The 26308-nt window shown below is 36.9% G+C and overlaps 1 protein-coding gene across 1 annotated transcript in view; it reads left to right on the top strand.

The window, feature by feature from the left end:
- The window catches only part of LOC126260394 (protein tincar), a 43110-nt gene extending 17331 nt beyond the window's left edge, over window positions 1-25779 (top strand). Inside the window, exons 4-8 of the mRNA XM_049957722.1 lie at window positions 665-1158; window positions 3151-3310; window positions 3391-3538; window positions 11006-11194; window positions 23052-25779. Coding sequence (XP_049813679.1) covers window positions 665-1158; window positions 3151-3310; window positions 3391-3538; window positions 11006-11194; window positions 23052-24167 — 2107 coding nt within the window. The 3' untranslated portion in view covers window positions 24168-25779. The remainder of the gene's footprint in view (window positions 1-664; window positions 1159-3150; window positions 3311-3390; window positions 3539-11005; window positions 11195-23051) is intronic.
- The last annotated feature ends 529 nt before the right edge of the window (window positions 25780-26308 follow it).

Genomic DNA, 26308 nt, shown 5'->3' with positions numbered 1-26308 from the left:
ACATTCCTCTAATAGAGTGAGATATTGGGAATACAGCCATGCGATAGTATCTTCCACATATTATATTTAGACATCATCTCTTGTTTTGAAGAAAATGTCCACACCAGTTATATGTTTCTTTTATTTAAATTATGACCAGTTTTGGCCCCCCCAAACCATTGCCTAGTGGTCTATGTCATGTGTCCTGGGAGGGCAAAGAACATTATGAGCCATATCAGGATGCTTGACATACACCACTAGACAACATTCTTGCAGACAGGTCGTGGTTTTAAATAAAAAGAAAAGTGCAACTCCAGTGGACATTTCCTTCAAACTATTACAACAATTGAAGCATTGTCACCATGATGTTCCACATGCTGGACAAGAAGTTAATGATCTCTTGCCATCATTTCTATGTGCTATGTGATATGTGTCAGGCAACTGTTCCTTGTTAACATACAATGTTGACAAGTTTGCTTACAGCCATTATCGTATACTACTAACATATATTACATTTATTAAAATGTCTGTTCCTCCAACTACTAAGCCAATGATGTATTGTAAAGATATTCCCTGCAACATGTTCAAATCCCATTTTGTCAGTCACACTTGTCACCATGTAAGTAATCTAGTTTTGTGCCTGTACTGTCAATTATAATTTACAACATTTTTTTTCTTTTGGCAGGTTCCTCTCATTTGTGCATGCGGAGCAAGAACGCCGGGCTGTGCTGGGACGGCGACCTGCAGCACGAGGCTGGGGGTACTTCACACACTGTGCAGCATTGTGTGCTCTGCTTGCCATTGCTGTCTGCAATGCGCCACTCCTGCATGATTACACAGCTGTATATCGTGGTAGCCTAGATGGTGCAGTACTCGCATGTGTAGTAGGTGGCATTTCACACCTTCTACTCTGGGTGCTGCTGTGGCTCCTACTCACCATTAAGCGACGCTGGGCTTTTCATCTCCGGGTCAGTGTGGCTCGTGCCGAGGTGCGTTCGCCTCGGTCTGTGAGACTTGTGGCTGATGTAAAGCTGTCATCCCGTGATGCGGGCCCTGGTGCACCACTACTTGTAATAGGCAATGGCCGCACCTATGCTATTACGGAGAGCTCACCAAAGCGTGCCATCATGAGTGTTGTGCACCGTGTTGCCGCTGAGCGAAAGCCAAAGGCTGCACAAAGTAAGTCCACTTTCAAGTCAGTAGCCTGCAAACGTTTTTAAAAATTATGCATTTTGTACTTTTTGTGCAGATAATGATGATGTATCATTAGGGGAAAATATGCTACAGATCCCCCCACACTGAGCTGAAAATATCTTATGGTGCATGCCTATTGAGGTTCTATTTTTATGAGTCCGGCAATCATTTAAATGAAAAATTAGTGGAGATCTACAGTGGTTTGTACCTTCATGTATGGTGCATGTTCTGTTTGCGTGACACCCATAACAATGATTTTCCCAGCTGCTGCCTATGAGTGTGAGTATCTTCATGACTCACAGTTGAAACCATTATCAGGAGCATAAAATGTATAATTATATCACACATGTCATGACATTATCATTGGCTCAGAAATATTAAATAATGTACATGTCTCTAAAACCTGGCATATATCTCAGGCATTGTAATTAAGGCCAAATTAATGGAGGGAGTAAGAAATTGCAAAGAGGCTATTAAAATGAAAGAGAAGTATGGCAGGAACCACAATGTTACTTGTGACAAGTGACACTGATATCCACACAGAATGATTTTTGTAGCAATTTGTCTTGTCAATGGAATATACTATCCAATCACATATAAAATCCACTGTAACCTTTGAAAGGCTTTTTATATGGTAATGATCATTAACCAGTTGTCCATCCACATGAATGACCACTGTAAATTGAGGCCAAGGGTAAGGTTGGCCGTCGAACAGTGAAACATGCAACTTAGCACACCACATTCAACTTTAATATTTGCTGCATAACTGTTCTTCCAAGGTATCTTTTCATTATGCTTAATTTATGCCAGTCCTCACCTTACACCAGTATGTTATAACTTTCATTCCCTTTCTAGGTTTCTGAAACAACAATCATATTCTTCTCTTAGTGGTCTCTCTTTCCTATTTACGTGCCTCTCTCCACCCAACAACCTGCTCTACATCACTGCGTTTAACGTACTGCTAAATCTTCCTATACCGTGGTGAAGATTCAATGATGCTGTATTTCTAACCTCTTTTCTTCCTGTCTCTTCTTCTTATACCCTTTGTTTCTTCCTTCCCTTCACCCCACCCCTCTCTTCCCATCACTTCACCTAATATCACACCTTGGCCTAGTAAGGTTTCCAATCCTAGGCAGAGAAGCTATGTATACACTCTGAAAAAGAACTAAAGTTCATAAGAAGAGCCACTATGATGTAGTTCTTATTTATGTGTCTATCCACCAACCAATGTTTTTATTAGCTTGATAGTTCCATAAGATATCTTGTGTGTTCAGTACCATTATGTGTGGAAATTTTAACCCTTGTGGTACAAAGGGGTAGAAGGGTACCTAGTGTCCAATATTCTAAAATATTGCAATCTAGTCAGTTACTTTATACTTTAAACTATTCAAAAAATGTTTTTCTTTTCAATGAATTTTTCTACTAGATTCCACATAAGTTTTAAACTTTTCAGTTAAAACTTAACACAAAAATTTAAGTTTCAGTAGTAGATGTCACTTTCCCCAGTGAAAGTCATATTCAACATTTCCAGCTTCATGGCCTCACATCAATAGCTCTCTAAAAAGCATGTTAAGTGTAAATGTCAAGAGCAATGAACAATATTCGCATTTTTTTGTTTAAATTTCTTTGTGGTGGTCACAAAGTATCCCCCTCCCTCCCCACTTGAAAGTGTGTTGATATTGCTGAGGGAGTACTAACAGATATTTTCAGGTTCTGGACCCTACTTACACATCAGTACCTCTTTAAAATGTATTTTTTTTTAATAAACTATCCCGTTTCCCACTCCCCCTTGATAATGCATTGGTATTGCTAGGATTAATCATATACTAAGTTACAATGAAAGAACTGGAAAAGATATACATATTTGCATGTTCCTTAAGTTTATTATGATTGTTGTTGATTTATTATCTTCATAGTTTCATATCCTCCTCCATAAATTGCTGTACTTCTATTTTCTTACTGTGCACATTTTTGCAGGTATTGATGATATAAATGAGGAACAAGTGTACTGGTTGCGGCCAAAACCACCTTCACCAAAGACTTCTCCAGATTCTGACAGATTAACATGGTTGAATCGCAAATTAAGCACAAATACGAAACACAAAGTCACATTTGATGATTCACTTTCAACATCAAAGTAAGTGTGGCTCCAAAATAATTTACTAGAAACATTTTGCAAATTAGTTTGATGTTACTTTGGAGGTACATCTATTACAGGAAAGGAAAGTGTCTCTTAGCAAAGTCTCCCAAAAGTGGGAACAAAGGCAAGAAGGGCCCACAGAATGGTTTGGAGCAAGAGTCAGAAGATGATGGTGACTATGCAACACTGCGAGAACTGCCTCGAGCAGAAAATGAGGAAAACAAGGTATGCATCACTGCTTATAAGCCCTGGAGTCTGAAATGTAGATTGACCATAAAGCAAATCATGGATTCTATAAATACTGTTGCTATATATTTTCCACATGGCCTTATAAGAAAAGCATAAATACAGTGTAGAGTGAAACCATGAAAAGTTCAGATTGAAATATCAACAATATTATGAAAAAGATAGATTGCTACTCTCACCATAATGACGGTGCATAGAGTTGCAGACAGGTATGACGAAGACACTGTTACGTACAAGCTTTTGGCCAAAGGCTTCTTCACAAAAGAAAAATGCACACAAATTCACAAAAGCAAGCACACCTCACACACATATGACTACTATCTCCAGCTGTTGTGGCCAGAATGCCAATAAAATGTAGAATAAGACAATTTTAATGACTGGGAGTATAAAGTGGGCTCTGCAATATAGTTGTACGAAAAATGAGGAAATTGGAAAATTTTTTGTTTCATCCATCTTATTTGCATTGATATAAAAAAAATGGTTCAAATGGCTCTGAGCACTATGGGACTTAACATCTGTGGTCATCAGTCCCCTAGAACTTAGAACTACTTAAACCTAACTAACCTAAGAAGATGTAACACATCCATGCCCGAGGCAGGATTCGAACCTGCGACCGTAGCAGTCACGCGGTTCCAGACTGAAGCGCCTAGAACTGCACGGCCATACCGGCCGGCCCATTGATATAAAATTCAGCTGTATTGGTTACTGGTTTCTGACTGACACACACATTCTCAAACCATACAACTAAAAATCACAAAGTACATATCTAACAGTATTGCATACAAACAGTATGTATGTCAACATTATAGGTACTCATATGCTTATAAACATACCTTGCTATTAGCCACTTTTATTCATATGTTACAAACAATATGTATGTCCACGTTACAGGTACTCAATGCTTATAGACATACCTTGCCCTTAGCCATAATTATTCATACAATATGGTGACAAAAGGCTTCTGTAAAGCAAAGCATACAGTGAGCAATAAGTACCCTCATTGATTAGCCTGTGTGTCTGTTGCAGCTGACTGACACAACCAGACTGAAAAATACTATCTACAGTAGTCAACAAGACATCTTTGTAGGTGTTGCCCTCATACATATGAGCATGGCATATTGATGCCTATTAGTTTTCTATGGTGCTGCAGCAACTATTGTCATTAAATGAAAAGATTTTTAAAAGTAAATAAATATCAAATGTTGATAATTTTGTTTCACAAAAAAATGTAGCAATCAAACAAAAATATCCATTTTACATTACATGAAATGTTAACAATTTTTCTTTTTCTTTTTACAAAATAACATAGCATCCAAACAGAACATACAAAGCCAGGAGGTGATATCATAGCACACCCTCTTGTACACAGCCCCATATTTTTGTAGCAGATTATAATACCAAGCATTACTACCTTGCATACAGGGAGTCAGTGTTAAAACCTAAAATATGCTGTTCATTACTGTATGTTGGCCACATACTGTCTAAAAATGAAATAAGGCAAAAGACATAAAACAATTACAGCTTTACAAATTACATTATTAGTGTACTTTTGGTACTAAACATGTAGTAACGATTTAAATAAGCATTACACGGCACCATACTGAGCATCATCTGATGCATTCATCATTCATGGTGCTAAGGCACATTCAAAACCAAGCCTTATATGTGCATTGATGATATATATAATCATAGGTAAATATATTAAAATATTATATAACATGCCAGTAATATATTATTACCATCTGTCTGCCTGCAACATCGTTACGAGGGACCCTTTACCACACAACACTGGTACAAAGTGCACTCTGCCATGCAACTCCGTTGAAGCACCCGCTGCCATGCAAAATTGGTATGGTGACCTGGCGCTGCAGTCAGACAGCCTTATGCCTCTGTGAGCAATTCCAAAGAGTTATGGCATTCACCATTATACGGCTGTGGCATCAATTTCATAGTAGTAGGGGACTTTAATTCATTGTGGTGCAGCCAATTTGTTTGAAATATTTACAATTTACCTGTATATACACAAACCTTCCTCATGGATCATTCTATTTATTACCGAAAATCATATCAAAATCCCTACAGTAGTTGCTGAGAATAGCCCTAACATACAGACAGAATGCAATAGGGGAATTCAATTTATGTATGTGTGGGGCTTGAATTTATATATGTATAGATTAAAAATAGGTAGAAGGCAGATGAGTTGTTTCAGCTTGATTTGGCATACCTGAAGAAATTGGTGGATTCTTTTTCTCACCTGACTGAGGCCATTATCAAGGCTAGAGGCAGCATTACATGGTATCAGCACGATGTTGCCTGGGAGTGACTAATTTTTTGTCTTGTAGGCTTACAGTCATGAGATAACTACAATGTTGAAGCACGGTTGTGCATTTCATTTTCTTTCCATTGGCTCTTGTACAATGGGAATTAAATGTGAGTTATAGTTTGAAATTACATTTTAACTGACATTTCACACCTTGGGACTCATTTTCTGCAATGAGAGGTCATAATACCATACACAGACTGTCTGCCATTGCCATGCGCTATTTCAAATGCAGTTTTCGGGTAGTGTAATGAATATAAGTATTTCACTGTCAGTCACTATTGGCAGGACATTTAAATGTCAACAATCATAGCTCACTCCCTGTTGTCTGATCTCTAACCAAGGTGCAACTAACAGCCAGTGCAACAATGCTATAGGGAATATCAAACAACAAATAGTCTTATCCGAGGTGTAACTTACTGAAAACTGCTTAAATAAACATATACTATCTAGAGAGTTTAACATGTTTCATTATTTTATAGTGATAAAGTATTAACAGCAATATAGAATGAAGAAAAGCAGAAGTAATGTAACAGATAAAATTGTACGATGCCTCAGGACTTCAAACTGGTCATTTGCGTTTTGTGAGCAGAGCTCTTCCACTCAATCAATCCAAGCACATTTCAGCAATTGTCTCAATGCTCATATTTGTCACTAGTTTCTCTCCTCATTACTTTCAAATGAACAGTTATCATTTACGTGAAATGAGATATTTTGTATTGCAATGCAATTCATCTCCTTGACTGCATCATAGACACTGAAGTATGCAGCATAATAATCACTAGTGCAAACCCCATGGAAAAATACACCTCAAATACTAACTACTATAGAAAACATATTTCTTCAGACCCTGAATGGTCATGGATTATCAGTTGAGGTATATACAAGGAGCAAACTGATGATTGGTTAAATCTCATCCATAACCAAAACAGCTACTTCATTCATAGGCTAACAAAATATGAACATTTAATTTTATGTTTTAATATGCAAACATATATTGCACAGTGACCACATAAATGAAATCATGGAGCTTAGAGCATATATAGAGGATGGTCACAATCAGTCTGAAAAGCATGTAAGGGTGTTGTAGTGTATGCTGTACTGAGAAATAACTGTAAAGAAAAAAAATTAAATATGTCATACCATATCTGAATTATTTACCATTGAAATTAGCAAGTCAGATCAGTGTACACATGAATTCAAGCAGCTGCATGTGCTAAAATATGGTAATGCACAAACATCAGTGGATCTGTAAGTTGCCACTTCTTGAAATGCTGATTACCAGTTAAAATGTACCTTTTTAGGAAGTGAGCAAAAGCTACTTAGTTCAGTTTCAGGACACCAAACAAAGAACAAGTTTGGTGACACAGTCTCTACCAGGCTGCTTGAATTTGTGCATTTGGCAGCCTGACTGGCTAACTTCAATGCTAAGTAATTGAGAAATGGCACAATCATGAGTATTTTCAGTTTTGAGAAATATAGTGAATGGAATGAAACATTAGAACTTGCATTTCACAAAGGGAATAGTAGGATTCATTGCTGCCTAATGAGTCAAGGCATTAGGAAAATATCACTGGAGGTGAAGAGACTAGGTCAACTTTAGGATTAAAATTAGCAAGCATCCAAACAAAAAATGGCTCTGAGCACTATGGGACTCAACTGCTGAGGTCATTAGTCCCCTAGAACTTAGAACTAGTTAAACCTAACTAACCTAAGGACATCACAAACATCCATGCCCGAGGCAGGATTCGAACCTGCGACCGTAGCGGTCTTGCGGTTCCAGACTGCAGCGCCTTTAACCGCACGGCCACTTTGGCCGGCTCATCCAAACATTTCCTGACAGAATTATTTATTTACTGTTCCACTTGAAAACACATAGTCTTTGTGAAAACAAAAAAACAGGTTCTTTACCCTTGATTTTTGGAAGCACAGGTCTTTTGACCCTACCTGTCTGGAAATCTGAAACTTTGTTTCATGATTTTAAACAAAACATCACCAGTACTAATCTTGCCTAAAATGTTCTTGTCACAGCCAGTCATGGTCAACAACTCTAAAAAAAAGTTAACTTTGATGTCCATATGCTCCCATGTCAGGCTGTATGAGACAAATCTGTCACACAGCTTCCAAAAGTGTCAATGGGAAAGTTGCGAATTGAAAGGGAAGTTTGCATTCACTGCTACAGCATACAGTAATGTAGTCTTATTGATTCCCAGAGACAGTCAATAACCCAGATTGCAAGCTTATTTGCTGAGATTCCTGATGAAAGTTTAAATCACATTCCCTCTATAAATTTGAAAGGCCAAAGATCATAAATCTAAATTTTATGGTAACACTGTGTGACATATTTAGTTACTTCATGCACTGTCAGAAGGATAGCAGCAGGACTAAATATTAAGAAACATGGGCATGGATTAATAAACCCTGCAAAATAAGTTTATTGCTAACGAGAACTTTTTTCATATATTGCAAAAGTACATGTGCTACTTTGTTTAGCACAGTTGACTTCACTTAGCTCTCATATATTTGTGATAACACTCTTGTGTACCATTTGTGGAGAATGAATGTTAGCAGCACACAGTGGCACTGTAATATTTACACTTGTTTGTTCATTTTCTTCTGTGATTCAGGTATTCATACATTCATTAGCATCCACAAGGAGAATGGAACAAAAGGGGACACTTGCCCATGCTGATTTCCTTGTTACAGCTGAGGTTTTGTCACTGTTCTGCAGTCAAGCCGGATGCACGCCTCTGCAGAACAGTGCCAAAACAGTGCCTTCAATCTTTTCTGCCACTTCTCTGTTCTCACCTTTCTAAGCCACAGATATGAGATAATTAGACTATGGCACATGGGTTCAGCACAGTTCCCAAGATATCATAAACACAGAAGCAATGCCACTCATCACTAACCAATTCTCAAAAAGACATCCCGACCTTGCTCCACAATGGAATCCCAGCAGTAGTTAACTTTTTATTGGTGAACAGGGATAACAATGAGGGCTTGCTGATTCTTCATTCAGTTTTGCATGAATTAGCTATTGTGGTACACTAATAAGAACATAGCCGTGGTATACTATAGGTGTAGACAGCCATACTTAATCTCAAATACTGTATATCATAATCAAAAAATAAAGTACTGTTTTTGTGCTAGATGAGACAGAAAAAGTGTGCAGTTTCAGGCTCTATAAAATTTCCTCTCCAGGACTGGGGTGTTCTCAGTGTCTATGGGTGTAATACAGCACCACATACAGTCACAGAACTACAAATTCTGCTTTCCAGTTAGTAGAGCTGCACAATCATGTGACACATGGGAGACATGAGCATTGCCTTGGTTTAGTCCCAGGCTGTTACAAGTTGATTCTGCCATGAGGACGGTTTTGGGAGGTTTCCCCACATTCATTGTGATGTACACTGACACTGGGCTGTATTTTACCTAGCCTAAATAAAAAAATGTATCTTGGAAAATATATTTTGCTGAACTTCAGTTATGCCACTCACAATAAACATTATATAGTGTGAAAGAAATGGCATAAATCATAAATACATTAACATGATAAGATGTGAAGTATTATGAGAAAACTAACTATTGTAGAATAAATTTATTCATTTATTTTTTCCCATATTGAGAAGAATTAATGTAGTACTTTCTCTGTCATTCTGACATATTTTCTATTTCTAAACTTTTTTTATTGTTTCAACCTAACATAATGAGTATTTTCTAGCTTTATTCTATAACTCATTCAGATTCTTGATTTAATCATATGAGGATTTAATTTCAGCAGTCATATTCATATCAACAACATGAAAGATGTACTTGCATGTACCACTGAAATATGCATATCATTTTGATGCCAGAATAATCTACCTTATAAGTACAAAGTAGATTTACTACCGATCTTTTGAGATGCAATGAGTTTTGTGTATTTTTGTCAAATTTAGTATTTGCGGTATGTCACATTTTCAAACTCTTTGAATTATTCATATGAAAACTGGATATTTGCCCACCCTTTGAAAAATTCCTACAGATGCCCATGTATACATTGACTATATTTCCACATATCTTTTTATTCTATGTCACATTTCTTATAATACAAACTATACCTCGAATTGTTCTCATTTCGCTGATGAATTTAAAGCTGTTTCTGTTCACCATAACATGGCCTGCAATGAATGCTTCAGCTTACTTATGTGTGCTTAAATATTCTTTTAAATGATACTGCAAGGTGTACATCCAGATTCCCTTTATCTTTTCATTTATGAAAAGACACACTGTATTAACCAAATTGTTACTGGTTACATGTCGCTTGTAGAATGCTAATAACTACATTCAATGCTTGCATAACCATCAAGGATGTGATATCTAACACCTTTTTTCCTTACAACTGTTTTAATTACTTTGCATCTAAACTTATAAGAAAATGTTCAAAAGGCCAAGATGCTAGTAAAGCATTTAATTCGATAACCAGTTTCAGGCAAGACTATGTTTGCATCTTTGGGTCCCATGCTGTACAAATTTACATATCTCCTCCATCTGTGCTATTTATCATGTCACAACACACATATGCATGTGAAGATCATGAAAATCACTGGATATCAGCATGTCAAATTTAAAACAAGCAATATTTACAAACATAAGAATAGCTGGCAAATATAAGCGGTCATGCTCACACAACAACTGACTACTGACTCTACAAAGTCTGTAGTCAGCTTTTGTGTGAGCATGCCAATGTTCAGTGATTTTCATGAGTTTCACATGCGTCTTTATGATGTGACATGATACATAACACAGCTGGAGGAGATTATGTGAATTTGTAGAGCATAAGATCTGAAAATGGTAATGTAGTCTCACCAAATCTGGTTATTGAAATAAATGCTTTACTAGTGATCTTGGCTTTTCAAAGTTTTTCTCCTGAGTTTATTACACTGCAGATCGTATCCATTCTGGCACAATGTCAGGAATACATATTTTTCTATCTGTCAGCTATTCAATTTAGTGAGTAAATTTCCTACTGTCTATGGAATATCTGAAGCTGCTGTGAATTCTTTGGAAACAGAATACTGTTTACTTCCACAAACTCTTACCTGTTATTGTAACTTGCTCTAAGTTGTGTAATTGCATGCTTACAGCTGCTGGATTCAGCCTCTCGTGAAGACAGCTCCAGTACATATGGGCTTACTAACAAAGATCTGACTCCTGGTGACTACGAAGATCCCAGTCCCTTACTAACACCTGAGCCCCATGGAGAGCCAAGCAGCTCTCACCCAGTAACGGCTCCTGTCACTGTTTCTGTTCACAACAGCTCAGAACCAAACCAGGTACTAAAAAAAGGCTGTTGTATAGTTTTCTAGTTTGTATGACCCGGTAGTCCAGTTAGAAACATAGCACATCTGTGTGTTAACAATGTATTACATTCTGAATGTAATCTTTTGATATAATTTGGTTATCAAATACTTGAAAGTTAGGGAGGCTCATACATCTTGTTTGTTGCTTGTTCATATTTTATTGCAACATGTATTTCATTCTGAATAAAATTCTAAGCTGATACGCAACATGAAATCCAATAGAAGAATGATGTAAGTATAAATTTTGTCATATGAGGATGTGATGAAGTCCATTTAGCAAACTATTAGAAACGAAAAAAAAAAAAAAAAATCAGAGAGCTAAAGTGCAGAATTCATCGCTACACTGTTGTCTGCATTATATGTTGGGAGCTTACCCAGTTGTGTCTCAAACACAATGCAGACAAAGATGATGAATCACCTCCTCCTCCCTCCCTCTCTCTTGTTTTAAGTTTAATACTGAGTGATGTTATCTCCTATGTTATCAGATTGTATGTTCTTAGAAAAGAACAAGTATGCCTCTGCCAGACCATTATTTATAGTAATTAAAAAAATCTAAAGTCACAGGATTGCAAAATGGAAGTACAGAAGCAATATACTGTCATATTTTTGGGTGTAAAGTAAGAATGATAATTTTTTATGTACATTAATTGTTATACTCCTTTCTAATAATGATGAAGGTAAAAGAATAGGGCTACCACACATTTATTAACTCTTCTTAAATATAAAATAAAGCCTTAAGTATTTTTCTGAACTGTGACTTAGACTTGTGCATAAGATTTGCAGAAAACAACTTATTCACCCACCTCCAACCCCCCCCCCCCCAAAAAAAAATACAGAGAAATATGCCTAAATATAATTAATAAGCAGTTACTGCAACACACATTTGATCTATGAAGATAAACCTTTCTTTCAGTGGGTAGCTTATTTTAGTTGTACTTTATTTGTGATGTTTAACTGATTATGTACTGTGGGGAGTTGATATAAATTGTGTGAACTCTATCTGAAATCAGAATTTTTGAACTTCAGTCTAATTAACATCTTACACAATCTATTTATGGATGAATTAGAAAGTCATTCTGACAGCATTTCAGTATTTACTGTAATAATCTTCTTTTATATAATCACTTCAATATTTTTATTGTGGGCAGTATACAAGGATCATGTTTGCATGCAGGTTTGAGTTTTTTATTAGTTTCACTCAAATAACATCTATTACTACTCTAAGAAAATAAATTCTAGTTTTCTTAAATCACCTTATCTTTTCAGTTGTAATTTCTGTATGTCCATTGGGACAGCATAAGTGATGGGAATCTACCAGCTCAATTAAGTAAGGTGACAGTTTGGTATTTTTGATGTTGTTGATGGCTTAAGAATAACAGGTGCTTGTCTGCTCCTTCTTTAATACTTTCTTCAGTTTGTGAGAGTTTAATTCCTTCTAACACTGCAATCTGCCTGAACTGTATCCTATTTTTAAAACTGTGCTTCCATTAAGCTGTTTAAGTACATATTTGATATTAAGGCTGCATGTTAAAATAAACCAGGAATTTAATTAAGCAGAAAGATATTAACACTATTTCAGACAGAAGAGGAATGTCATTTCACCAGCTGATGAAACAAAAATAACTGGAGCACAGTTACAAAATGCATAAAATAGACTTTTATAATTGTTAAAGCACTTCTGTTAGAAGAGAAACTGATATAAAGAAAATAAACAAAGCAAACAGAGATTTACAGATGTTGCTAAACAAAAAGAATCATAGTTTGTAATGCCATGTAAGAACAAGGTGCATGGAAGCAGACAGAATTAACAATGGAGTAGTTACTGAGAATGAAGTCCTAATAATGACATGTATGCAGACATTAGGTTAAAGAAGAGAGCTAAAACCAATGACAGGGTGCTGATAAAAATGAATAAGATGTGAAAGTGACAAAAATTATTGCTTTTTAACTTATACCTTGTCTCTCTCCATGCTGTGAGGTAACTTATCCTTTGGTCAATTGTCCTGTACCCTAAGCTTTCTTTCTCCCCCCTCCCCTCCCCCCCCCTCCCCACCCCCATATTTCCTTTTTGCTTTCTCTCTTGGTGAGGGAATTCTGAAGACTAGAGATTTGTTCTTATGATCATTGTTTCAGTAATGGGTAAATAGACATTCCTCTTCTGATCAAAACAGTGTTGAAAGAAGAATATACATATTCAATAAAACAATGGAAAATCCAAGATGGAATGTAACACTATTATGAGAAGGAAAGCTGCTACTCACCATATAGTGGAGATGCTGAGTTGCAAGTAGACACAACATCTCTGCTATAAGGTGAGGAGCAGCTTTCCTTCTCATAATATAAATATACTTATTCATATTTTCAAACTTTGGCAACTGCTCCATAGAACAAATGGACTTATTTAACAAAAGAAATGAAACAGTAGCATGAGACATGTTTCACAAAACACAAAATTCCTCTGTCATCAGTTACTTCATATAAGAGGCAGTATTATGAAAATGAGACAGATTAGATCATGAGCACGGCATACACAGTGCTACAGCAGGAAGATGTATATATAAAAGTGCCCTTTATTAGGGATCAGGAAGGAACAGCGTCTGTCTGTTAAACATGCTCAGTGTGAGGTCAGTGAGTTGTGTGTGCATCTAACTTCATTATGGAGTCAGAAAAGAGAAACAATGAGGTTTAGCATGGTTTTTGACAGCATAATGAGTATTGGGAAGTGAAATTCATGCCCAAATGTCTGCTAATATGGCAAACACAGTATGGCATGAGCACATGTTTATATGGAATACATGATTTTGCGAAGGTTGGGTGTCATTGAAAGACACCATTTGGTTAGGACTGGTTCATCATGTCATTATTACATGTCATTGCTGCAGTGGATGCTGCTGTCACAAACAACAGAGGGCAGATGGCGGAAGACATTTGGCTCATGTTACGCATCAGTCACAGTACTGCTCATACCATCCTGATCAAGTATCTGCAGTTCCAGAAAATTTGTGCACAATGGGTTCCACACAGCCTAACTGAGTCCAGAAGTTGAACAAAATGTAAACCTCTCTGTGGCATCCAGAATGGTATCACACTGAAGAATATCATTTCCTGTCTCATTTTATCGTGGGAGATGAAACGTGGTGTTATCATTTTGAGCTGGAGATCAAGTTCAGAGCCAACAAGGGAAGCACATGGATTCACCCCCAACAAATAAATCCAAGCTATGCATGCCAGCTCTGGAAAAGTCATAAAGACCACTCTATTTGATTTCAACGGCCTACTTTTTAATGACTAAATGGAACACAGTCACAATTAACAAACAGCAGTATGTGGATGCTTTTCAGAAACTGAAGTGTGTACTCAAGCACAAACGTCTTGGAAGGTTGACAGATGGCTTGGATGAAGAGGTACACACCTGGGTACAATCATGGTCCTGGAAGTAACCACAAACATTTTGCCATGAAGGCAACTGATTCATCATGTCTCACAGTGGGTAAAGTGTATTAACAGGTATGGTGATTCTTCTTCTTGTTTTGAATGGGCCTACTTTGAACCACGCTTGTTCAACTGTTGGGCTTTGATCTTTAACCAGTACTGTTGCATCCTCTGCCGGTGTAACTCCTTCCTTTCTTCTGCCCAGGGGGTACCTTTTCTTCAGGGATTTTCCTGAAATCCTCGGACTTTCCTCAGGTTGTGTCTCACAGACTGTATGTTCTGGAGATCAGTTATTCCCAGTTCTTTAATGTCCTCCTCAGTTTCTGTCAGCCAAGTGGTGCAAACCTTGTTGTTTTGCCAGAAGGTGAACAGATGGTTGGTCAATCTGTTTGGAGGCAATCTTGCAACATGGCTGTAGAAAGCTATGGTATGGTGATTATTATTTCAAAATCGAACAGTTAATTTTGCATCTGTCTCATTTTCATTTGATTGCCTCTTATATTGTAAAAGAAGGATAACTCCAGTAGTGACAAGTAACTAAACCACACACAGAACACAAGTTGACTGGGCAAAATTTACAATATTCTGAAATATGAACTTTCAGTCTATGGAAAACCAGGTGCTGATGGAGAAGAGAACAGGTAATATGAGTTTCAAAATGATTCACAATTCGATATTGAATGTCATCATGCTGGAACAAACAGAAGACAAGTTCTGATATTAAGCATCAATTTTCTTGTAACTATAGCCTTGTATAAAACAGTCTCAGTTATCATGCTACATCCCCTATAGGAACTGAGACATCAAATTAGCACTCTGTAAGAAACTAAAATGCAAATATGCTCCACAGTGATGTAATGATCATTCTGCTGCATTTCTTCCTTTCTGTGGGACTACATCTAGTAAAATAAATAGGACCATGGAGATAACACTTGAGAGCTATTTTCTGACCACATAAGAAGATGGAAGTGGTGCTACACCTACTCATGGACATTCTTGAGTTCAGGCACCTGGAATTTATAAAATGCTTTGTCAGTTTGGAAGCAACTACATCAGTCAGACAATCCAGACAGTTTCTGAACTTTGTGCAGAAACACCAACAGCACATCAAAAATCAAGTTCTGGAAAAATCAGTGTGCTGAGTACAACCACATGAATATTGTTCAATGAAACGAAAATCTTGCCTCACACATTAGTGTGCTTTGCCTCTGTCATTGAAATTAACCATAAACATCAAAATGTACAACAATTTTAACTGGGATAGCAGCAATAATCTTAGCAAAACAGGGAAGCAATATCTTGATACTGAGAGACAACAGAGAAACTCACTGTGTTGTTTACATTTTGAAAAGGGTAATGATATCACTACCATCGTTCCAACACAGGTGCTGATTTGGTCTCTGGCAGCAAACACATCACAGTTCTGTAGTTAATTACAAAAATTTGCCCGTTTGCACAGAAAATGCTTTGCAATTCTCCATACGTAAGAAATAAAGCCTGCATCTGTGCTGTAGCAAGGACATTTCATTACTAAATGTAATTGATGTAACACTACAGTGTGAGCACGGGTAATCAAACAGCATGTGATAAAAGTGCCTCCACAGCCTGTCTAGAGAGGTGTGGCCTTGCAACCTGGACAGACGATACGGCAAGCACTGTGCCATGTGCACAACAGCCCAATAAAGCCCAGTGCACCAGGTCATGTTTACTTGCTTAGTGAATGCTCAGCTATGAGATTGCCTTTTGATGTGTTCTATAGTTACAAGACTTTGTATTGTTCTTTTCTTCATTGTACTATGTTGTTCTTTTCTTCATATGGAAGCAGAATAAAACTTGGTTCGTGTTACATCTGATATTGTGTCTGTACCATGGTGAAACAATAATTATCTGCATTAAGGAGACATTCGGAGTTCCATTAGATTCTCATTAGGATAAGGTAGTAGCTGACAACACCATCATGAACCTGATTAGAAAGTTTCCGGTCTCATTGTGGGCAATGCAAATTTATCTTTTCTTTCTGCATCAAGTTCATATTTTGCTAGAAGGCTGTATAATACAATGTTATAGTGAAGCAACATTGTTTCTTTCCTCAGTGAAATCTAGAATGTTGGGCCATAATTTTACTCCTATGGAAAACAGCTTAAATTTAATGAGGAAATGTGTGTTACATAGGATACTTTCATACTCCCAAAAATATTACATGTTAAGGCTGCAGAAACATGCAAATCATACTGCTAGAAAGAATTTTAGGGCTCTAAAACTGCTAAGCATCTGGTCTGATTACTCATCAAGAGCTTCCAGAATGAGATGTTCACTCTGCAGCGGAGTGTGCGCTGGTATGAAACTTCCTGGCAGATTAAAACTGTGTGCCCGGCCGAGACTCGAACTCGGAACCTTTGCCTTTCACGGGCAAGTGCTCTACCATCTGAGCTACCGAAGCACGACTCACGCCCGGTACTCATAGCTTTACTTCTGCCAGTATCTTGTCTCCTACCTTCCAAACTTTACAGAAGCTCTCCTGCGAACCTTGCAGAACTAGCACTCCTGAAACAGTTTTAATCTGCCACGAAGTTTCATATCAGCGCACACTCTGCTACAGAGTGAAAATCTCATTCTGGAAACATCCCCCAGGCTGTGGCTAAGGGCTAAGCCATGTCTCTGCAATATCCTTTCTTTCAGGAGTGCTAGTTCTGCAAGGTTCGCAGGAGAGCTTCTGTAAAGTTTGGAAGATAGGAGACGAGGTACTGGCGGAAGTAAAGCTGTGAGGATGGGGCGTGAGTCACGCTTGGGTAGCTCAGGTGGTAGAGCACTTGCCCGGGAAAGGCAAAGGTCCCAAGTTCGAGTCTGGGTCTGGCATACAGTTTTAATCTGCCAGGAAGTTTCAAATCAGCGCACACTCCGCTGTAGAGTGAAAATTTCATTATAGACTCAATACCTTGTTCTGTAGTAGAGAAGTGGCCTAAACGAATGTCTGCAAAATAGCCACTTTGCCCAGTAGGTAGGGCAAAGTGGCCACAGGTGGATAAAAGGTAAAAAAGACTCAAAGAACAAGTTTAGGACACAGTGAATAGAAAGGAATTGCAGCAGCTCAGATGGTAGAGCACTTGCCCGCGAAAGTCAAAGGTCCCGAGTTCAAGTCTCGGTCGGGCACACAGTTTTAATCTGCCAGGAAGTTTCACATCAAGAGCTATTTACATAATTAACATAGTGGCAGTTAAATATACATTTTTGAACATTTTCATTCTCAAGTATAAATTCACAAATACTGTTGCAAATCACTATCTACCGTGAGCTGTATGAGTAATTCTTTCCCACCTCAGTCTAAACTATGTCATCCTTTATGTAGGCTGGTCATGTATTTTTAGCTTGATCATCATGTGTGGACTGCTGAACAGTATCAAGAGATATCATATAAGTCACTTATTCTCATTCTTGTAATACTCAACACTTGTTAAGTCACTCATCTTCTGACAATGTAATATCATCCTTGGTACCTAATCTTTTTTACCATCTTATATGTGTTACACGTAATTTGTAAGATGATGGGCAATGATACAGCGCAACAGAAGCAAGATGTTTGCAGCCCACAGCCACATAATAGACAGTGGCTGTGAAGAACTTTTGTTTTCCATTCAGATCCCTTGAGCAAAGGACTGTGCTCAATAATTACAAGAAAGCTTAGGTCACACCTATCTACAACAAGGGTAGCAGAAGTGATCCACAAAACTACCGTCCAACATTCTTGACATACATTTGTTGTAGAACCATCTACAAGAAGGGTAATGGAAGTAATTCACAAAACTGCCATCCCATATCTTTGACATCCATTTGTTGTAGAATCTTAGAAAATATTCTGCTCTCAGATGTAATGAGGTACTATGAACAGAATGATCGCTTCCATGCAAACCAGCATGCATTACAGAAATATTGATAATGTGACCCCAACTCACTCTCTTCTCACATGAAATCCTGAAAATCAAGGGTTAAAGCAGTCGAATAGATGCAATACTTCATGATTTCTAAATAGCATTTGCCTCACTGTTAAACGTATGTTTATTATTGAAAGTATGCTCAAGGGTGTACCCAAGGGAAATTTGTGACTGGATTTAGGGTTTCTTGGTAGGGTAAACATAACTTTTACATTGTCACCGACGGATATAGAAGTAGCTTCATTTGTGATCCAGGGAACCTTGCTGTTCATGTCATACATTAATGACCTTGCACACAAGATTAATAGTAGCATCAGACTTTTTGCACATGACGCAGTTATCAGTACTGAAATAACGTCTGAATAACACTGCACAAACATTCAGTCTGATCTTGATGAGATTTGAAAGTGGTGCTAAGACTGGCAACTTACTTTAAATGTTCATAAATGTAAAACTGTGCATTTCAAAAACATACAAAAATAATATCATATGACTACAATACCAATAAGTCACAATTGCAATCAGTCAACCCTTACAAACAACTGGGTGGAACAATTTCTGGGGATATGTAATGTAATGGCAACATAGTCTCAGTCACAGGTAAAGCAGATGGTAGACTTCGGTTTATTGGTAGAATACTGAGAAATGTAATCAGTCTAAAAGAGAGATTGCATACAAAACACTTATATGATCCATCCTAAAATACTGCTGAAGTGTATGGGACCTGTACCTAATAGGAATCACAGGGGATACTGAATGTTTACAGAGAAGGGCAGCACAAATGGCCATAGGTCTGTTTATTGTGCAAGGGAGTGTCATGGAACTGCTAAAAATATGAACTGGCAGGCGCTTAAAGACAGACATAAACTATTCCTATAAAGCCTACCAATATAGTTTCAAGAACCAGCTTTAAATGATGCATCTAGTAATATATTACAACCCCTACAAATCACTCTGATAGGGATCGTGAGAACAAGATTAGATTAAATACAGTGCACACAGATGTGTTTGAACAACACAGGCCAACGAAAAACATTTTTTGAAAACTTTTTTTTTACTTTAATAGCTGATATTTATGGATTTTTATGAGCTGAATCCAAGTCTAGCCTTAGTTTTTTGTATCACTCATAGTTTTTGAGCAATATGCCTTTTATTATATAGTATAAAAATCCTATGCTATACAGTAAACGGGGAAACTGAAACACTTTGTTACAGCATAAGCATGGTTTATGTTTACAGTAAGCTACTTAAAATAAAGATATGTGTTAATAGAGGTTTCACTTGTCAGGGAATTGGTTTGTATTTTCTTTCTCTTTTTTCTTTGAAGCGTCTTGTGTATCTTTTTCTACAATGGGCCACTTGCTGAACTTCTCAGTGAAGTGACCAACAGTAGTCCCCCATCATGTTGGTGTTCCAGCAGCCCTGGTAGCGTTTTTCCATCACTTTAATGTCCTGGTGAAAACGCTCTCCTTGCTCCGCATTAACATCTCCCATATTGTCTGGGAAGTATTCAAGGTGACTGTTCAAAAAGTGAACTTTCAGGCTCATTAAACATCCTGAAGTTTTAAACTTCTTTAACATTGTAGCTATAATAGAAACATATTATGGGTCTTTTTCATGTCCTAAGAACTTTGTAACGACTTACTTGAATGATTCCCATGTTTCTTTCTCATTTAAGGTCATTGTGGATTCAAAGTTAACATCAATCATCAATTTTCTAATGTCAGGTCCGACAAAACGCCTTCTTTTAGTTTAGTGTCTGAAAGGTGTGGAAACTTTTGGCAGAGATACTTAAAACATAGTCCCTCTTTAGGCAAAGCCTTTACAAACTGTTTCATTAGGCCTAACTTTATATGTAGATGTGGCATGAGTACATTTTTTTTTTATCTACAAGGTTTTTGCATAGAATGTTCTTCTCACCAGGTTTTAATGACTCCCTCACAGGCCAGTTCTTTCTGCACCAGTGTTGGTCCCTAGCCTTACTGTCCCATTCACACAAGAAACATGGAAATTTGGTAAAGCCACCTTGCTAACCAAGGAGCATGCATGTTACTTTTAGATCACCACATATCATCCAACCATGAGCAGAATAGCCTATTTTATTTAGCATTATTTCTAGGTTTTCATAGCTTTCTTTCATATGTACAGAATGTCCAACAGGTATAGATCCATACATGTTACCATTGTGTAAGAAAACAGCCTTTAAACTAGTTTTGAATGAATCAATAAACAGCCTCCAGTCTTCCTTTTTGTATTCAATACCAAACTCATTCATCAGACCAGGAATGTCTGAGCAGTACACTAAATCATCTTCTTGTTGAAAAAGCTTGAAAAATTGCTGCTCTCTCTTTCTGTACATGTATATGCTGGTTCCAACTGCCAATAAATTCTTTTCTTTTAATCTAGAGCCAAGCAATTCACCTTTTTCTTTTGTTAAGCCCAGAGCTCTAACCAAATGGTTAAGCTTTGTTGAGTAAACAATTTGGGCTCTAGACTTTCTGTATTACAATGGAATTCATCATCATGGAATAGAATTTAAATCATCTGGTGGTTCAGGAACTGGCAAATCTACACCATGCCCTACTGGTTGGATGGCAGACGGGAGGTTAGGTTAGCTTATTACCTTCTTGTTTTTCGAATTATGACCAGTAATATTAACACTGCAAAATTAGCAATCATCGGAATGATTTATTGGATCCCTCCATATCATAGGAACAGCAAATCTAAAGGCTACCAATATCATCTACATTCCTTACACCTCCTTTTTATATTATTTTAACTATATAATAGCTGTTAAATTCTTTAAGAATCACTTAAGGTAATAAATTTAACTGTAAAATGTGAAGAAATGGTGGGTGATGCAGTTTTTTAAGTATTATATTTGGATTTCCCACCATAAAAACATAAGAATACGGTATTTTCAGCAAAAAGGTTTTTCCATTGTTGGCCTGTGCAATCGTTCTCCCCACATTCCATATGTGAATTGAATTGGCAGAAACCCTAATAACTATAAAATGAGAACTACCCTCTGCCATGCACTCCAAGTGGCTGATGTAAATATGTAAATATTTTAATCTCTCACATTTTGACCATTAAGACATTATATAAATGATGCCTTTAGAGTGAATTTTGTGCATAATGTTTTCTATAATTTATCATGTAGTTTGTGGTATTCGTGTAAAAAATGGCTCCACAAATCAGTCATGAATTAATGTTCATCTTCATTTGGATCCAAGCCAGGTAGAAGTAGATGGTTACTGTTAGTAAAACAAAGATAGGTTTGTCTGGGAAAAGGTCAATTAAAACTTATATACCGCAAAGTGTAGAGATGACTAGCAGTTTCTATGACATTATTCATGGAATGAATAATACTCCCTTGTAAAACTTAAATTGTTTATCCAGTATTCTTCATATTGTTTGATTATTTTGATAAATACTCTGACAGTCACATATTTGTATGAACTGAAACAAAGCATGTTATAGTTCACTAAGTTGTCCAGCCACGAGACAAAAAAGCAGTTACCTTAGGTTGCATACTTGAGCAAAATTTCATGATAATGGATAGTAGTACCTCCTGTTATCAGTAGTCTCACTACTACTGTTCATATCAGAAATACCCTATGCAGCGAATAGCATTACGAGCATTTTTTTATGTGAGAGGATGGGCAGCCGTTTTTATGCCAGAAGATATCTCCTTAGAGTTACTAATTTTGAGGATGATGTTGTTCCCCTGTAAGAAAATTAAATTTGCATTAAAATATTGTTATCCAACTAAACATTTTACCTCCAGTCTTTCAGAAATTCAATTACTGAGCTTTGTGTCATGTTAATGCTTTGTGTTTACAACTAGTTGCATTTAAGTTATCTTGCTCTCCTGGTAAGCAAACAGTTGCAGTCTGATGTCATTAGTGTCTGCTTTTTGTTTCAACCTGCTATTAAAACTTCATTTTTAAACAAAATTTTGTTTTTTTGCGTATACCTGTAACCATCCAGTTACCCTTTCTTAACATTCTTTTCTCTCTGCTAAGATGTGGCTACAACAATTTTCCTGACTCATTAAAATAATTATGTAATAGAAATTTCACAGCAGTTATGCATTGCAGTGAAATATGTTTTTAATAGTACATATCCTAATGTGCAATTAATTTGTTTGTCTGTAATGCTGATGAAGACTTGACTCTTTATTCACCACAGTCTGAGAACTAAATAACTTGACTGATCAGGTCACTCTAAGAAACTGGAAGAAAGCACAGCCATGAAATGGTATAAAATGATATTATAAGTCATTATAATTTTGAATAATCTTGAAATAAGTGAATATTAAATATTTAAAAATAGGTGTTCCATGCCTCATAATTGTTTTTACAGTTATTATATTATTTCTCTTATTACTGTATTTGGCGTATTTGTATTTATTCTTCAATGCAGTTTTCAAACTTAGTACTAATCTGCTGTAATATTTTCATTAGTTACAGAGTATGGAAACACCACGCTGTTTACGAAGAGCTGATTCGGGAATGCCTCATGATGAACTGACACCACGATCTGATTCTGTCAGTACTGAAAGTTCTGGAGGTTCACCACCATGTGGAAATCACAGTGAAACATCAAGTGGAGTGCATTCAAATTCCAGTTCAGAAAACCAGCCAGGGAGACGTTCAACAAGTGTTGACGATCTCCCTGCATCAGAACAGAATCCTCGAACACAACCTCCTTGGCGCAGTTTTTCACTCCAGAGGAATGTACAGCCACCAACATCAAATACAGCAGTTCTCAATCAAACTTCAGGTAGTGCAGGTGCAGCACCACCATCTTTTGGATTTTCTGGTGTAGCTGCCATACCTTCTACAAATGCAGTTATCGCTACTGATGCAGGAACAGTGGGGGGATGTCCAGCAGTCCTCCTTGAAAATGCTGCAGAGAGCACAGTTGTTATTCGCCGAAAGCAGGTGAGACCAAAGACGAGTGATGGGACTCAGTCTCCTGTCCTTAAGGATGAACCTTTTGGTCGTTCAACAAATATGAGAATGACATCATTTACAGACAACCCGGATGGCTCCAGGCCCGAACAAGAGAACTTCCCATCATCATCATCTACCTTACCTCACTATCCAACACAACCTATACCCGTGGCTGCTGTATACCCTCACTGTTCAACCATGCCATTACCAAGTAGTACATCTGGATCAATTGTTCACAACACTACAAATTCATCAGGTACCGGCAGCTGTCACCTTTTCCCCAGACAACATACCACAATACCCACTCACCACAATGGTGTCCGTCTATTCAGTGGGCCAAACCCATTTGTAAAACGTTTTCCACCATACCACCACCAAGTTCTAAATGGACGTCCACCACATATCGCACCTCCGTTAGGGCCACTGGTAGCGATACAGGCAAATTCAAAGACTTGTGGTGTGGATCCACAAAACAGTGGCATAGCTGTACATCACACATTTCCTCAGATCACACCAGTTGTCAAGTACAATCCTCAGCAGCTTCTTCACAAACAGGATAGGGATTCAGCTAATTTTTCAATGGCATCCAGTGGAGATTCTGATCAGTATCTGCCTCATAACTAAAGTTAATTAGAGCAATGGTGTATTTTCATCTACAGAATAAAAGGCCAAAGGAAAAGGCTAGTGGTGTGAATATGAAATGACATTAGCTGCATTAGTTAAATTCAATATCCACATTGTCAAATGGTAATGTGGAAACATTGAAAGCAGTAGTGTGTAATTTTTGTAATGAATTTGTAAGATATATTAACAAAGTCCACCAAAACTTGTTTTAGAGTGAGTATTATTGCTTAATTAAATATTACTGAATTGTGTGAAGTAGACATACTTTACATTTTTATATTGAAGCTGGAAATACAATGAACTCCGTTCAAGTGTTTTGTAAGCACGCATTTGGTGATTAGCGCTGTGTTATTGTTGCTGCTGTTGATCATTTGAAGACAGTTAAGTAACTGACTGATCAACATGACCATATCCTTATATATTTACTTATATATTGTGTAATTTTTATGACAGAGCATATTTTATCAAAATCACTTAAAATTGTCACTTGTGTAGCATATTAGCAGTTCTGAAACACAATTAAATCCCCTTACAGGCTTCTATTTTTTTACTCTGTGTCAAGGTTTTTACAATCTATTCAATTAAATTTGAGGGCCATATAAAAATTTATGTAGTACAAGGTTCTCCTCCACATTTGTAACACCATAATTTTATATGTCATATTGGATACGAGTGCCATTTTGGATTCAGTATTAAAAGTACAGTAGTAAACTTCATTAGCTCATTTTTACCTTTATAAATTATACACATTTATAAGTGAATAGTAAGTGAGTTTGAGTGTTGAAACTAAAGTGCACAAGCAATGTGTAATTATTGACTGCATTACAGTACCTCAGCAGTACTGAAGACATACTAATTTTAAGCTTTCTAGAAGTATAACCAAGTTTTAAAATGTTAAAATATAAAAATTTTAATTTAAATCGCGATACGGATAAGTTATCTCCTGTTGTAACTGTTGCTGTCCTGTGACACAGTTATGTTGTTGTATGTTGTTAACTTGTGATACATCTTCAAATATTATCTTTCTACATATATTAAGGTCACTTTTCTATATCCTAAATGTTCCTCCTGTGCATAACAAAGTCTTGAGCATTATTTTGTGACAAGACTTGTTTAACATCAACATTCGAGTATGGCCTATAATGTAATCATTTAAGTTTATTCTGGAACCACTCTGGACAAAGTCATCAAATATATGGAATATTGTTGTTTTATCCCCCAGTATTATCTATTCTATTGTTACTTAAAATGGAAAAATATATATTTAAACTCTCTTTATCACTCTGATCATAAATATTGCGTGGGTATATGTGCAAACACTGCTTGCATTTATATCTGACATTCATTCCTTTTGACTCACAGTATACATTACATCTGTTACTGCTGTATCAACTACTGTTACATGTACCATACAGATAAATTTTAGGTTTTTATTAGAGCTGTCACCAGTGTGAACTTGCTTGCTGCAAAAGTTTTAAGAACAGTAAATGTAAATATAGGTGCACAGGTTATGTATTCTATTTACGCAGAACATGTTTGTTTGATATTGTTCAGATCTAATATGCTTTCTAATAAATTAATATAATAATAAAGTGATGAACAAGCTATGAATAGGAAGCAGTAACTTTTTTTGGGGGGGTGGGGGGGTGGGGTGGGGTGGGGGGGAGTTAGCATTGCATTGTATTTTTGAATGGGTAAGCAGTTTACAAAACCAGAAGACAGTATTGTAAAATGACATTCAGCAAAAATATAGAACTGTTGTTAGTTTATAAGTCAATGTTTTTCATAAGTAATCAAGACAGGGAAAATGTACAAAAATATTCGCTTTTGTAATGATCAGGTCATGGCCTTTTAACAGTGTAAAATATTTTGGTATGTTCATGGCCTAAATGTAATTTTTTTTCTAAGTAATGTAGTCAGTGCAAACAGTGACAAGTTTTATGATATGTCAGACCAAGCTCATTTTTTTAGCATCAGCCTGATTTAAATTGCCAGATGAGTAACGACTTGTAAATATCCATTGATGGGGAAGTAATATAAATTAGAAACCAGTTTTCAAAGCAGTAGTGATTTGCAGCTCTAAAGATGGCAGGGAAATGTTATCCTACCCGACATGCTGCATATGTCTCATTTTGTTGCAA

Source organism: Schistocerca nitens, chromosome 5 (genome assembly GCF_023898315.1).
Source record: "Schistocerca nitens isolate TAMUIC-IGC-003100 chromosome 5, iqSchNite1.1, whole genome shotgun sequence".
Taxonomy (NCBI): domain Eukaryota; kingdom Metazoa; phylum Arthropoda; class Insecta; order Orthoptera; family Acrididae; genus Schistocerca; species Schistocerca nitens.
Note: the sequence above shows the minus strand (reverse complement) of the source record. Positions and strands in the feature narration are given on the sequence as shown.